The sequence below is a fragment of the Esox lucius genome, chromosome 20, assembly GCF_011004845.1.
Source record: "Esox lucius isolate fEsoLuc1 chromosome 20, fEsoLuc1.pri, whole genome shotgun sequence".
NCBI lineage: Eukaryota > Metazoa > Chordata > Actinopteri > Esociformes > Esocidae > Esox > Esox lucius.
The window spans coordinates 20,835,781-20,852,344 of NC_047588.1; the positions used below are offsets into that span (position 1 = coordinate 20,835,781).

Consider the following 16,564-nt stretch of genomic DNA (forward strand, 5'->3'; position numbering starts at 1 on the left):
AGACAGGGTGGAGAGCAGCAATAACCATCGCAAAATTATATACAGTTTTTTTTTTTCAATCTACAGTATCCTTCCATGATCAGCCATCAAATTCATGTATCTGCCTTATGGAATTCAATATTATGAAATATTCTTTCACTAATGTGGTGGAAATTTGAAACTAAACTAAAATAGGCTGTTTTTAATATTATTATTACTTTATATTAAGTTGGCAGTAATGTGTTTTTATTTTCTATTGCTTTTATATTCCTTACTATATTGTTACTATTTATTATGTTGTGACCTGGATCAATTAGTAAATAATTAACAGAACATTGGGCTCTCTTAATCTGTTGAAGAGATCCTAGGTTGACCTGAGAATGACCAATGTGTAAGAGAATTATTCAATGGGTTTAAGTAAAAAAAGAAGGGGGAATGGCCAGTGAAGGAGTACAAAGAAGTCTGTCGTACACAAATTCTTGGATTAGAAATGCAGTCATACGTAGATGGCCGTATTTTGATTGTCCCATGTGCATGTAAGAATTAAAAAGACCGTGATGGAACTTCGGACTCAAGCCCATCTTTTTTCTTTAACATTAAGTATAGTCATGAGTGAATTGTAAAAATATAGGTAGATTAAACTGCTGCCTTAACGAGTGTTATTACATTGGGTTATTTTCATCAGTCAAACCCTCAGTCCGCACAGCCCCTTCTATTGATAAAAAAAAACAATGCTGGGATAGGTGATAGACACCCTAGACAAAAGCAAAAGTAAAATGTTAGCAAGTTCCATATTGTCCATCTCAAAATGCACATTAGGTCATATAAATGTACGTTGTACAGTGCCGTGTTACAAAATGATACAAACCCAAAAGCTTTTTTTGTGGAACTGTGCTACCATATCCATTGTGAGGTTAGGTTCCCAACCATTTATTCAGTGAAATAAGCAGAATGTAGCTGAAATATTCCACTATTCCATGAGCAAAAAGTATGTGGAAACATGTCCGTGGCCAAAAATATGTGGAAACATCTCCTTCCAAAATCATGAGCATTAACATGGAGTTGGTAACTCAATTATTTTGATACATCCTTTAGTCTTGTGGCAAGGCTTTCGAGATGATGGAATATTGCTGCAAGGATTTGATTCCATTCAGCCACAAGATGATTAGTGAGGTTAGGCACTGATGTTGGGCGATTTGGTGTGGTTCGCAGTCGGTGTTCCGATTCGTCACAACGGGTTTTGATGGGGTTAAGGTTAGGACTGCAAAGGCAAGAAATTTGATGAACTCTTCCAGATGGAAAGGTGTCATCATCATACGGTGCCATATTGAAAGACAAAGCTATTAGGTATGGGCCTTTCCATTGCCAATGTTTTTCTATGAGGATCGCATGGCTGTATGGTTGTCACCTGTCAGCAATGGAAGTATCTGAAATAGCCAAATCCACTAAATTGAAGGGGTATCCACATGCTTTAGGCCAGGTAGAGTTATTTTCAGTACACTTCCAAGTTTATTTTGCATGACTAGGCAACATTTTATATTGCCTATTCAATTTTGGGAATTAACATTATTAATATTATTATTTTACCCAATTTCATGATATCCAATTTGGGATGTTGACATTCAATGTCTTCAGAAATACATCTAATGATGTTCTGGTTCTTATGAAGATGCTCGCTCAACCAAGATTGGTATCCTTAAACCCTAGATGAAAAACACTCTCCGGCCTTCCACCTCGATTGAGCCCACTGGCAACAAAGCTGCAACAGGAGTCGCAACAGAGCAACTAAACGAAGCAATTCACTGTGCTTTACAAAGAAAAAGAAAAACACAAATACTAGAATAAAAACCAAATAGGCATTTACTAGAATCAAATAGGCAATTAAATGTGCTTTACATATAATAAATAAAAAGAATAAAAACAAAATTCTCATGCAATCTACTATTTCCATAGTAGATTCCATGAGAAAGCTATAAAAGCTGTAGGGCTAACAGTGTGGTTAATATTAAGCGCTCAGTCATAGGCAAGTGAAAAGAGAAGGGTTTCAAACCTGTATATAAACATTGACATGTTTGGGGCACGTCTAAGATTTTCTGGTAGTTTATTCCAGTTGTATGCAGCATAACTGCTAAATGCAGCTTTGCCATGTTTAGTTTGGACTCTGGGCTCTACTAGCTGACCTGAGGTCATAGACCTAAGAGTCCTACTCTTAAACTTATCAGAAATGTTTTCAGGGGCCTAAAACATTGAGTGATTTATAGGCAAGGCAATCCAATTTAATAGTGCTACCCAATTGTACAGCCCTCTTCCAATGATACAGCTAACAGTGTAGCAGTGACTTTATCCCTACACTTTAGGGGAACGTAAATGTAAATTTGGAATAAACATCATAAAGTGCTCAGTTTCTTAGGTACACATACCCATTCATGAAAATCAGTTAATGAGTTGTGAACTGCTACAGAAAACCCAAAGTAATGGACAGTGACATGTTGTTTTGGCTTTGTATTCCAGTTCATTGGATTTTAAACAATAAAATTACTCTTTGATAAAAAAAAATTTAAAGCTTTAATTTCAGGGTACTTCCATATCCAGATTCGGTAAATCTTAAAAGAATAGCACCACTTTTTTAACCAACTCGTTTCCAAAAAAGCTGGGACGCTGTGTAAAATTCTAATAAAAACAGAATGCGATGATTCAAATCATTCATCCCTGTATTTAATTGAAAACAGTACAAAGACAACATAAAATGTTTAAACAGAGAAATGTTATTGTTTTTGGAAAAATATATGCCAATTTTTGATATAATGTCAGCAACACATTTCAAAAAAGTTGGGACAGGGGCATGTTTACCACTGTGTTGCATCATCTCTTCTTTTAACAATACTCTGTAAGCATTTGGGAACTGAGAAAAACCAGTTGCTGTAGTTTTGAAAGTGAAATGTATTCTCATTCTTGCTTGATATAGGATTTCAGCTGCTCAACAGTTCGGGGTCTTCCTTTGTCATATTTTCCCATTTCATAATGCGCCAAATGCTTTCAATAGGGGACAGGTCTGGACTGTTGAGCACCTGGACTCTTTTACAACGGAGCAATGTTGTTGTACTATGTGCAAAATGTAGTCTGGCATTGTCTTTCTGAAATAAGCAAGGCCTTCCCTAAAAAAGACGTTGTCTGGATGGCAGCATATGTTTCTCCAAAACCTGTATATATTGTTCAGCATTAATGGTGCCTTCACAGATGTACAAATTATCCATACCATGTGCACCAATGCACCCTCATACCATCACAGATGTTGGTTTTTGAACTGTGTGCTGATAACAAGCCGGACAGTCCCTCTCCTCTTTAGTCTGGAGGACGCAGTGTCCATGATTCCTAAAATAATTGACTGATTTTTATTTGTCAGACTATTTTGTTTCAGTCCATCTTAACCGCGCTTGGGCATAGAGAAGGCTGCAGCAGCTATGGATCTTGTGTAACTTGCATTTGTGGATGCAGTAACGTACTGTGTTCACAGACAATGGTTTTTGGAAGTGTTCCTGAGCCCATGCCGTGATTTCCACTACATAATTGTGTCTGTTTTTATTGCAGTGCCATCTGAGGGCCCGAAGAACACGGCCATCCAGTATTGGTTTTCGGCCTTGTCCCTTCAGTACAGAGATTTCTCTGGATTCTCTGAATCTTTTGATGCTATTATGTACCGCAGATGATGAGATCCCCAAATTGTTTGCAATTTATGTTGAGAAACGTTATTCTGAAATTGTTGCACTATTTGCCCGCGCAGTCTTTCACAGAGTGGTAAATTCCTCCCCATCCTCACTTCTGACAGACCCATCCTCTCTGGAGTTATATTTTAGTAACCAATCATATTACCGACCTTCTGCCAATCAACCTAATTAGTTGTGTGCTATTCCACCAGGTTTAGTTTTTTAGCATTACGCAACTTATCCAGTCTTTTTTAAACGTGTTGCTGGCATCAATTTGATAGAGGGCATTTCTTTTTCAAGAAACAATAAAACGTCTCAGTCTCAGCTTTTGATATGTTGTCTTTGTACTATTGTCAATTGAAAAATATAGGGTTTAAATGATTTGCAAATCATTGGGTTTTTATTTGCATTTTATGCAGCATCCCAACTTTTTAGGAAACAGGATTGTACATAGTCTCGCCATTTTAGAGGACCAAAAGTATTTGGACAGAATAACATTATATACAAAATGTTGTCATGTTTAGTATTTGGTCACAAATCTTTTAAATTATTTTAGAGAAAGAAAGCAAACAATTTATATATACATTGTCCTGGAGTAGTGCCAGTGTATGGAAGACTCTGCTATAACAGTGACAGCCTCGTAGTGTTGACAATCATTCCTTGACTTGCTAACAGCATGTATAATGAAACATTTCCTTAAAATCTAATAATTACTTCTGGCCTTGAATAAAACATGTATGGATACACAGCTGGTAGTTAACTATGCGTTTTACAAGCCAACATGTTGAGCAATGACTTCCGCCGATAAACAGCCTGATAATACAGCTAAGTGTTAGAGTTGATTTTCAACTTTTCATTTATACTAAGCCAGAGCCAATATTTTACAGTAAAGATGAATAGGTCCATACCTAAAAATAAACAGCATATAATTCACAACTTTTTTTAACTGCCAGCCTTGTCTTAGCAGCTACTTTTCCTGGGTCTTCTGCTTTTTTTGCTCCATTTCCTCATTGTAACCGACAGTAACAATGTCAATGGGAAACAGCCCTACTCTGATCTGACATCTTATACAGTAAGCATACAGATTACCTTAATTAAATTATCCTAGATGGATTAGAGAACACAACAATAAACCTAACCAGACCCTGTAATGTAATAACCAGGTTAGGGAGAGTTCATATCTGACACACTCCCTCTTCAGACTGCCTCTGTTGCAACACAAACCCACTCGCAGAGTGGCCTAAAATGTCTAACAATGTGTCTGTGTTTGTGTGTGCACAAGTCTGTGTTTATACACAGTCATTCACTAACTAGTGAGCAGGGGTGTTCTGGTTGGGTCACCAACACAGTAAAAGTATTCAGCGGACCTTAATGTCCAACAGAGCAAAGAGCAAACTGCAGCAGACATATTCTTTCAGATTTGCTGTCTTGCCCTCTGCTCACACGTATGTATATGTGTGTGTGTGTGTGTGTTTGTATCCATGTCTGTTAACTATCTAAGTCAGTTGAATGAGCAGCACCTGCTAAAGTTGACAGTTAACCCACTCTCTGGGTGTCTGCTACTCTGCTCCATTCCACAAAGGCACACCAGCTGTACTGCATTGTATCTCTATTCCACTGCCACAGGAGTTGGCTGAACCTGGGGACCCAGATCCAGTTCCCTGTGGCGGCCATCGCATTGGCTACCACGTGGAGCAGGACCACACTGACATTGACTGTGTTGCTCCTAAGGAGGCATGCTTAATCACAGTGAGGAAATTCAATGAGGCTGGTTAATTATTGGGCAGAGCTTTATGCCGTCACTCGTCCACCTACAAACATACTGTTGCTGGGAGACACGCTTAAGTGACACGCCTTCAATTTTAATTTATTCTTCGCTTAGACATTTGCTTAGCTTAGCTTTACACCCCTTTACCGGGATGCAAGCTTCTTCTCCCTTTCCAGACTGATATATAATAAAAAATTGGTACCTGCACCTAATTTCATGGATTAACTATAGTCAAAACTCAGAGAGGAAATCACCAGCTGCATGAGTTAGTCTATACAATGACCAAACATTTGGGACACAGTGAAGTGTTTGTATCCACTCTAATGTGCCTAAAAGGTTAATGGGCCCATACTATAAAGTAACAACAATATTAATTGTTGAACGATTCTGTACTGGTAACATAGACAAATAGTAATTTCAGTTAACATCCTGTGCATGAAACTCTAGAATTGTCTCAGCAGGTAGACCCAGACTTTCAAAAACAATCCTGTGTAGTACAGGCGTACCTTGCAAATGTTATTTTATAAGTGAGAAGGCAATTTTTTAAAGTTCTTTCTGAGTGCCAATGGGTGTCTGGGTCCCACTATATCTATATGCTAGCTAGGCTACCAGATCAGATTCAGAATGTTAATCTCCGGAATGCAAAACTCTGCAATCTCATGTTTGCCATGGTCAAACATTTGTCATATTGACCCATTTTACATCTAGCTATTGTTGCTCAGATCGTAAAAAGCTAGCTACCCCAAGGGGTTTTCAACTGCCTCCTGCCTAATTTCAGATAACAGTTGCTCTTACTATGGGGCAATAATTTTACAAGCCTTGTTGTTTTTGTCAGAAGAGGAAGAGTTAGGCCAGCTTACCTATCTAGGGAGGTAATTCATTCCAGTAATATTCAGCTGTTAGTTTCTGAACCAAGACATTGTATTTCACTGACCTGAATAAAATGTCTTGATAATCTCATAACCAGGCCATTAGGTCTGATGTGACTCTGATAAAGCTATGTGACACACAAGATCGCCTGCCACACTAAGAACCAATTACAAATCTAACAATATTCAAGAAAATAAATATTAACTGAGTATATTAATTTTCCTTTTCAGAATTAGGTCCCTTCCTGCTTTCAGAGAAACACAAGTTATTGAGACATTTCTGACATAAACAAGTGACTAAAATGGAGAGTGTCATATGTAATGGTCTCATTTCCTTCTAGAGTTCCAATTAAGCTTCCTCTCATTCAGTGGTTAAAAATGGCTTCCTACTAGCATATTTCCACCTGTCACATTATGCTTTCACCTCTTTTTTGTCTTACACAAACAAAATAAACCCTTTTTTTCCAGGCAGCAGAGAAATAGGTAGGTATAAATAGGTTAAAACTATGTCAAAATCTTACCAAAACAATGCATAATCCAAATTATTGTAGTATGTAATATAGAAATGTACATAGAAACAATATTTCAAGCCCATTGTTACAAATGAAGGAGGAAGACATGACACAGGTGCAGGGATAACGAAGGACAAAACAAGACTCAGGAACAAAACGTAACAACTGAAACAGGATACAAACAATGAGCAGAGAATGCATGAGAGAAGGAGGAACACAAATAGGGAAAAAGGGTGATCAAGGTATATCGGTGAGTGCAATGAGATCAAGAAACATGTGTCCATGCTCTAACTGAGGAAAAGAGACATAAAACATTATCATAAAAAAAAGTTGCACACTGCTTAGATGAGATCAAAAAGGCAACATACGAAAAGGACAAAAAGGACAAAAAAGGACAATCGCGAATAGCTGTAATGCATGTTTTTATTCCAACTAAAGAGAACAAGCTTATTTAACTAACACCACTGAAACAGAGAGCCAGCGACTTAATTGCTTTAGTAAATATATTTATGAAAGAAATTATTGCGTAGACACTGTCTTCCATTCATAAATCATTAAGTACGGATGGGCACAAAGTAAGATAAAACAATATAAGTAACTGCATGTGTGTGTAAAATAAGTATTTCCCCATTGCTCTGACACACAAGTCAAAATTCTAACTGTGAGTGGAGCAGAAATGGTTGAGACTCATGCTGAGATAACATGCCACAACCTGGGCCAAGCAAAAGGTAGACTGGCACGTCAATCAACAAATGCAACACAGAAAACTAGTCTGGGGAAATTCCATGAGAAACTAAAGACTCAATCACTCAACAACATGGGCCTGCTGTGTTTATTAACCATAGATGCTCTCGCTGGCTTGTGGTTCACATGTGTGATTCTCCCCAAAACCCTGATTTAACAGCAAGGATTCTGCAAACTACGCAGGCTATATTGAGTGTATATCTGGCTCAAAGCTGTATATGTACAGTATTGTCAAGTCTGCTTTATTTAACAGATATGCTTCTAAACATAAACCTTTAAGTGACAACAGTGATTCTGCGGACTGTATAAACGTATTTGAGGCTGAACAGTTCAGGAAAAGTGAATAAGTCTGAACTTGTTTGTTCCATGTGAAAGGATAGCAGGGAATGAGCATGCCATGTATGGAGTGAATAGTGTAGAAGTGGAGGTGAGGACAAATCCTATTTGAGTGTTAATCTAATTGCAGCTTGAGATCAGGATGAGTGTTCGGAAGCGGACACAGAGGACAGGCCACATCTGATTAAGCAGGGCTGCAGAATGGGGACAGATATTACATCGTTTGAGTAGAGTCTCATATTACCAAACTCAATCACTTATTTTATGGTGACATTGGTTTTATGTCAGAAAACCTATGCTCTCACCCAGTTGACTTTTGCCACAACAAGGACACAATTACATCGCATGGTGTGACTTCATTTGAAAGTGGAAAATCTGCTGCAGAAAAAAAAAGTACAGTCAATAGATCTCCAGCACAGACATGAACAAAACTGAAAATTATTAAATAATTTTTGTCCTTCTGCCGAAATAAACACTACCACATTAACCTATTTATTTCCCTGTAAAGCACTGACATTGTCTTGTAAAGTAGAACCGTAGAGTTATGGAATGTTTTGGTTCAGATCGTTGACGGTCAAAATTAACTAGCAAATGAACATACAATAACATTATTTGACACCTAAAACGGTTTTGCTTCGGAGGTTGTAAAGTAAGTGGTTACTAAAGCTGTTACTCAAAAAGAAAGAGTGATCCAGCTGCAATTTGGGAAAAGGCTTTGTGGTCAGATGAGACCAAGATGAAACATGAAAATAAAACTGCCATGCCTCAACTCACATCATCCTTTGAGTGAAGTATGGTGGTGGTAGAATCACGCTGTTGGGATGCTTCTCATCAGCAAAGATTGGGCTTACATTGTATTGTTAAAATGTATGGAAGACCAGATGGAGCAAAATATAGGGAAATACTCCAAGAAACCCTGCTTCAGTCTGCTATAAACTAAGGCAATTTCACCTTTCAACAAGATAATGAACCCAAGAAAATGGCTAAAACAACACTTAAGTGTCAGAAAAACAAAAAGGTGAATGTACTACAGTGGCCCTTCAAAATTCTGATCTCAATGAGAATCTTTTAAGTACTACTTAAAAAACGGTGTCCACAAGCATCTTCCAACCAACTTGTAGCAAATCTGCCCAGAAGAATGGACAAAAATCACTACAACATTGTGGGAAAATCTGGTACATACTAACAAAAAGATTTAAAGCTGTAACTGCAACCCCATGACTGCTTACGAACTGGTCATCACCAGTGATTTGCATAAGGTTGAAAAATTGGGGGTGGTGAATGGTGGTGGTCCACCCCCAATTCACTTCTCACCACTTTCCTTTCACTTAACATGACTTGGAAGATGTATTTTCTGGCAGTGTGCTGCTCTAGCGTACTATTAGAGCACACACACAAGAGGGCTTCAAGATCAGCCACTTGGAGGAGGTCATTAACGATTTTTAACAAGGCAGTTTGAGTGCTATGTTTTGAGAGGAAATCAGGCAGAGATGTTCATAAAGGTTATTGCAGTCAAATTATTGTTGTAGTTGGCCACAACGAACTCCAGTATTTTGGCAAAAAATTAAAGATTTGAGATGGGACAGAAGATGTTTAGGTCATCAGGGTCAGCACTGAGGTTTTTAAAGATGGGAGGCACTTCAGAAATATTGAGAGTGGAAGGTATAAGGCCAGTGGAGAGGGAGCAGTTGACCGTGTTGGTGAGTTAGAAAAAGGTGGAAGGGAGAGATGGAGGGCAGGCAGGCTGTAATACGGCTACTGGGTCTAGCTGGGAAGTGGAAGGTTTTCATTTAAGGATAAGCTTGTAACAAGCTTCTCAGTAGTAAGGGTGAAGGTGGTGTGGGCTGGGCCCTGCAAGGTGTAAAAGTAGGTCATGGATGTTGGTATGAAAGAAATTTGGAAACTTGTTGTACAGTTCAGGGGAGGGTTCTAAAGTAAGGTTGTCAGAAGGCTGAAGTAAACATTTCACAGTGAAAAAGAGGAGATTTGAGTTGTTTTTTTTGTTGCTAGAATTGATAATGTTGGAGCAGTACAATGTTTTGTCAATGGAAAGGGTATTCCTATATTGAAGCCTGCAATCTTTGTAGGCTTTTGTATGTGTTACGAGGCCCATCCTCTTGGACAGGCGCTTAAGAGGTCTCCCACAGGCTTTAAATGGTGAGGCTCAGGGGAGCAACGTGGGGCAGTGTGGAGAAAGAAGACTAAGCAGGTTTTACAAGAACCAAGGGAATTCAAGGAGAAAAGGCAATCATTATAGCATGTAATAATGTTGAGAGGGTAATGTCAGAAATTATCTATAATCAAGCCCATGAGATCAGATAGGTATGTGTTTTATATTTTTGAGGCCAATGGTGCATTGGTAATTTCGCTTGGAACGTGTGCAGAAACTACAAATAAAACAGCTTTGTTATCAGAGATGGTGAGTTCAGCATCTATTACATTGCAGGGGGGAAAGAATTGAGCAGACTAAATAAAAAAATGTGACTTTTGTTGTGAGCAGTGTTGGGTAACGTTACTTTTAAAAGTAACTTGTTACTTTACAATGTTATTGCCATTAAAAAGTAGCTCGTTAAGTTACAGAGTTACCTAATAAGAAAAGTAACCATTTAGAGCAGGCTATTGCGTTATAAAAAATGAAAAGCCCTTTGCGATTCCTTGCGGAGCGTGTATTACACTGTGTCCCATTCCCCAGAAAATTCAAAATACGAATGTGAATACAACCACGCAGCAAACGCTGTCCCCTCTGCCATCTTGCAAAAATGTTTACGTTGTTCTTGAGACAAAAATGTCAGTAGAAGAAATTTGCGAGGCAGTGAGTTTGGTGGTGAGTTTTGGTGTCTCGTATAGCTTTAATTTGTAGTCCTTGACATCTTCGCGCCGGCAAGAAACCACAATATAGGACTTTCACTTGCAGGCTCGTGCATACATAACCTATATTAATTTGCGCTGGCAGGAGCCACTACATAGAACTTCCATTGGCAAGATGACAGGCAAATGCGTTGGGGAGGAGATTTTTTATTTGAAAACACAACTAAATAACCAATTACTTGAATTGGAAAACTAATGCGTTATGTTGCTTGTTACCGCTAAAGTGTAATCCGAGTACTCTAACGAGCAACTTTGTAACACATTACCCCCAACACTGGTTGTGAGTGGGAAAAGTTAAGTTTTAAGTGACATCAAGACCATTGTGCAATGACATCAAAACTACAGCTACTGTAGCAGTGTCATCAGTGTTTATTAAAATCATTTACAACCAGTAGAAAAAGATCAGATGGCTTAGGTGGCCGAAAAATGGGAATAATTAAAGTTGAAAAATAGAAAGTCTACTGTCACACATTCAAAGGAAGAATACTGAGATATACTGACAGGTTTAACTTTGATAGTAGATACAGTAAAACAACAACACCCCCAACAACACCCCCTCGCCCGATAGAGCATGGCTGGCTGATGTAAGAATAACCAGGTGGGACTGCCTGATTCAGGTGGTAAGAATCATTGGGCCGTTGCAATGTTTCGGTGTGGAAATTATGTTCATCACTAATAGACTCATTCATCAGAAGGCCTTTGTTAATAAGGGACTGAATGTTCAAAAGTGCAAATTTAAAACAGTAACTGGAACATGCGCACACCTGTTGCCTTGGTAACTGGGCAAGGGAAGTTGCGGTTAACACGCTGTAGGTGTGAGAAACAGTACGATGAAGAGTACGATGGTTAGACCAGAAGGAACTGATGGCAGATATATTTTTGTCCGCGGAAAATGTCACTGTGAGTAGACAATGCCAGGGAATGCTTGAACTCGTGGAGTTCAGACGTAGGAGCGCCACTGCTGAGTATTTCAGTACAGAGCTAGCATTGATGGCAGTGCAAAAGAGAATCCACAATAGCAACAGGTCTTCCAGTCAGGCCGGTAGAATCTGTTTTCCAGTCAGGCTGGTAGTCAACAGACACTCCAGGGATAAAACACTGCACCTGACATGAACCGCACCAGAAACAGCTCCCCAGTGAGAACCAAGATCAAGAAATGCAAGGTTTTTCCTTAGGAGCCAACAGGTAGTTATTGGCATTTATATATATGATTTAAGGGCTAATGTCAGCAGACCAAACACCTAGTTCAGACAAGTTTCAATAGTGATGGCTGAAGTGATGGAATGTGAAAAATGAAGAAAAAAAGGAAATGACACAGAAATATTGTATGTGTGCAGTGTACAGAAACCCTTCTCTGCACTTCTGACACATGAACATATTTTCTGCTCAGATACAACCAAATGCCTCTAAATTGATTTGAAGGTGCTTAATCTTACAGCAGGACAATGACCCCAAACACACTGTAATAGCTACCAAGGATGTTTTCAGGGCCTAAAAGTAAAATGTTATTATGTGGCCAACTCAGTCACCTGATTCTGAATTCAACTGAGCATGCTTTTTACATGCTGAAGACGAAAAAAGCTATGAAAGCTGAAGATGGTTTAGAGCATTACCAATGATGATCCCCAATGTCTGATAATGTCTATGCGTCAGAGAATTCAATTATTTGCATGCAAACGATATGCAAAGTACTTAATATGACTACTTTACTGGGAATAAGTTTAAACCAGCTAAAAAATAAAATGGAAAAAAGAAAATTGTCGGCATCGGTTTTATATGCACATTAACACACTAGACAATGCATTACCAGGAATAGACCCCAAACTACAGCACTGTGGGAAGATACATGTAATTGCGTGACTGATGAACCAAAAAAGTTTACCATTATGCAAGTTACCACTGCTGCTACATGAATAAAGGGGAAACACCAGAGTAGTGAACCACAAATTTGGGAGAGTTTTCTGGACCTTAACTGATGGATTCCAAGAATATGCTAATCCTCAAACAGCAGGCTTAAGGAAAGGGCTATCAAGCCAAGCACTGCTGATAAGGAGTTGACACAGTCAGATCTGGGCCTGGCAGTCAGTGGTGTAGTGGAGGGGAAACAAATGGACATGCTGTTTACTCACCTTTTCATTTGATGTGAGTGTATAACCACCTTTTACTGGAAAAAAAAGCCTTGAAGGCACAGGGTTTACCTTAGATAGACAAGTATAATTTAGGCTAAGTCCCCAAAGTCAATTGGTATATCAATAACTAGAGCAATAACTCACAACAGACAATGTCACTGTTATATCAAGGGTCAGTGCAAATGGAAGAGACAACAAGCAATCAGATTCAGGCTGTGTTATGTTATATAGTATATATCTTTGTAGCAAACTTGTAACAACAGTCGCAACTTGTTGAGTGAATTACAAGCACTAAACACATAGGGTGGATTTCAAGGACGTAGATTAAAATAAATCTGTTTTCTACAAAACTCAACCATAGAGTTTATAAGTGTGAAACCTCTATGTCTGCTGTCACTATTAGGAGTTCAAACTGTCAAGTGAAGTGATGTAGGATTTTGTTGCAGAGATTGGAGAAATAGAGATTGGAGAAATGCTGTCTAGTTCCCCCACAAAAACTGGGATCACATCCCTTTCTGATAATAAACACTTGGATGTTGTGCACAATGATAATACCATGAAGAAAACAAAGAAAGATGGGACTATTAAATAATTTGACTAAAAACTATAATGAAAAAAATATTAATATACTCTGATTTATACTTGCATCAATTGGCTGTAAAGTGCACATTTTGCTTAACAAACTAGCAGCACGTTTAAAACACATTGAGCAAGCTAGAAAAGTTATGTGAATAAAACATGCAATTATTCATTGAAGATGATTGCTGCATTGCCACCTTATCGTCATCCAGTCTCTTACCTCCAAAGAGGTGAGGCGAAAGGTGAGCGGGTAACGATCCTATCAACAACCGGGGGGCCCCGTTCCCCCCGCTGGACCTGTCCCTTTCTGCCTCCTCCGGTGTGCTGCTGCCAGAATCCTGCGAGCTGTAAGCTCCACTGCTGTTGGGGATGTTGATGCCTGATTGGGATCTGGTCCCTGACACTCCAGAACTGCCTCCCACGGACCTTGTCCTGGGGCCAATATGTTGGCTGGAGGCCGATGCGGTTCCCGAGGCCGCGTGATACCTCATTGCCATGGCTGCGGTCCTACTATTCCCATTGCCTGTAGCAGAGCCGCTCGAAGGAAGATCCGAGCCCGAGTATGCCCTGGTCCGCCCGTTGGAGACTGGGCTGCTCTGCTTAGCCCCCATGTTGGTGGCTGGTGCCAACACACTTTACCACCACAGATTTACCCTGAATAATTAAAGGACACAAACCGCACGTTGGCAGTCGGCGAGTAAGCCAGATTTAAAACGCAAGATCTACAAATACACAATCAGCCCAGTGGGATGTTTAAAAGAACAACGACAAAAGTGGAAATTAAACGTCGTTACGATCCCAGAGAAATTGTGAAAATGTCAATAAATGTAATTAACTGACAGCCATGCGAAACAGAGGGTTGGAAAGGCGTCCCGATAGTGCGCAAAAAAAGTACATTGGCTACGCACGACATTAAAACTTTGCGAGGCGATCAGAACATGTCACGACCATAATACAACCGAAGTAGTCAAGATGTTGCCATCTTGCAGTTGTCGAATCTTTTCTCTTCCTTGTTGCTTGTTTTGGCTTAATATGTTTTGGCTGTCGTTTTCTGACTATTGTCCTCTCCACCATACCTCCTCTTCATCTTGACAAAGTGAACGCTCCCCATGCTTCCTAGTTTAGCCGACTGCAGGCAGGCACAGATAAACTATAAGAAAGAACCGAGAAAAAACGAGAATACGGAACCCGTGCGCGCAACACTGAATGAACACCGACTTACGGAGTGAGCCGAGTTTGTAGGCGGATGCTCTGTCTCTGTGCGTCAGGTGACGTCAGCACCAGCAGTGCACAAGCCAAGCGACATCAATAACAAGAGCAATCTTCATTCAGCTGTGGCCACTGTCAAGTCTGGCCAATACGATCTAGGACGGGTGGAATACACTGAGTCCACTTCGAGTATTTCTTGCAGGGAATTGACAATATCCCTTTAAAAAGGAATGTAAATTATTAAATCAGAAAATTAGGTCAGATGTAGGTAGCCTAACCCAGTTATGACATGATTATAATTTAACCTACACTGTCTTATCCTGGATCAAAAATAACATTTCCAACAACATAATTTTTTTATCCTTTGATACAATGTTTCAATTTGTGAATGACTTCACGATGTTGGTGGTGTTACCTTATTCTGGCACTGTGAAGGAACGAACTTCATTATTTTGTTTGGTGATATCAATCAAGCTAGCACACACAGAGCCATGGTTTTAGAGGACATTACGCAAAAGCATTTTATTTTATTATAAACTATTTAACTGATATAACTAAATATTGAAACGTTTTTTTTACTCAAACCTCTAATTTGAAACAAACATCCACAACATCAACAGTGAACATTTTCCATCTAGGTACCATGGCATTGTTCTTTTCCATTGTCAATGCAAAATGCCCTGGTAACGTCTCAACATGAATTCCACAATGTACTGCTTCCACGAAACCCAATAAGGCTCCTATCTCCACTACAGGTGATCCAGAATCCAGCTGTCAAGACATGATTATAAACATAAAAAACCCTGTTTCCATTTGTGTAAAATGGAAATAAAAACAAAATGACAAGATGTGCAAATCGTGTAATCCCTATATTTAATGGAAAATAGTACAAAGACAAAATATAAAATGTTGAAACTGAAAATTTTTATTGTTGTGTAATGTTGTGTAATACAAAAAATAACCTGGTGGAACATCTCACAACTAATTAGGTTAATTGGTAAGAAATCAGTAACATAATTGGGTATGAAAAGAGCATCCCAGAGAGTGGGTTCACCACTCTATGAAAGACTGCATGGATAAATAGTGCAACAATTTAAAGATAGCACTTTCCAGCATAAAAATGCAAAGAGTTTGGGGATCTCATCATCTACGGTTCATAATATCATTAAAATATTTAGAGAATCCAGAGAAATCTCTGTACACAAGGGACAATGCCGAAAACCAATATTGGATGGCCGTGTTCTTGGGACCCTAAGGTGGCACTGCATTAAAAACAGACATGATTCACTGCATGCGCTCAGGAACACTTAATAAAACCATTGTCTTTGTATCCACAAATGCAAGTTAAAACTCTGTCATGCAAAGAAAATAACAGATCTGACAAGGTCCAGAAACGCTGCTGCATTGTCTGGGCCCAAGCTCATTTTAGATGGACTAAGGCGAAGTGGAAAACTGTCTTTGGTCTGACAAATCCAAATTTAAAATCATTTTTGGGGATCATGGATGCCACATCCTCAGGGCTAAAACGGAAAGGGACCATCCGACTTGTTATCAATGCACAGATCCAAAGCCAACATCCGTGGTATGGGGGTGCATTAGTGCACATAGCATGGGTGACTTCCACATCTGTGAAGGCACCATTAATGCTGAACCATATAAACAGGCCTTGCGTATTTGAGCAAAACAATGCCAAACCACATTCTGCATGTATTACAACAGCATGGCTCCATAGTAAGTTTGGGTGCTAAACATTCCAGACCTGTCACCCACTGAAAACATTTGGCCCATAATGAAACAAAAAATACAACAAAGGAGTCCCAGAACTGTTGAACAGCTGAAATCCCAGATCAAGCAAGAATGGGAATAC

General features: G+C 39.2%; 1 protein-coding gene across 1 annotated transcript in view; it reads right to left on the reverse strand.

Annotated features, from left to right (window-relative positions):
• znrf2b (zinc and ring finger 2b) overlaps positions 1–14,728 on the reverse strand; it is a 50,435-nt gene extending 35,707 nt beyond the window's left edge. The window contains exon 1 of the mRNA XM_010885140.4: positions 13,709–14,728. Coding sequence (XP_010883442.1) covers positions 13,709–14,099 — 391 coding nt within the window. The 5' untranslated portion in view covers positions 14,100–14,728. The remainder of the gene's footprint in view (positions 1–13,708) is intronic.
• Between the last annotated feature and the right edge of the window lie 1,836 nt (positions 14,729–16,564).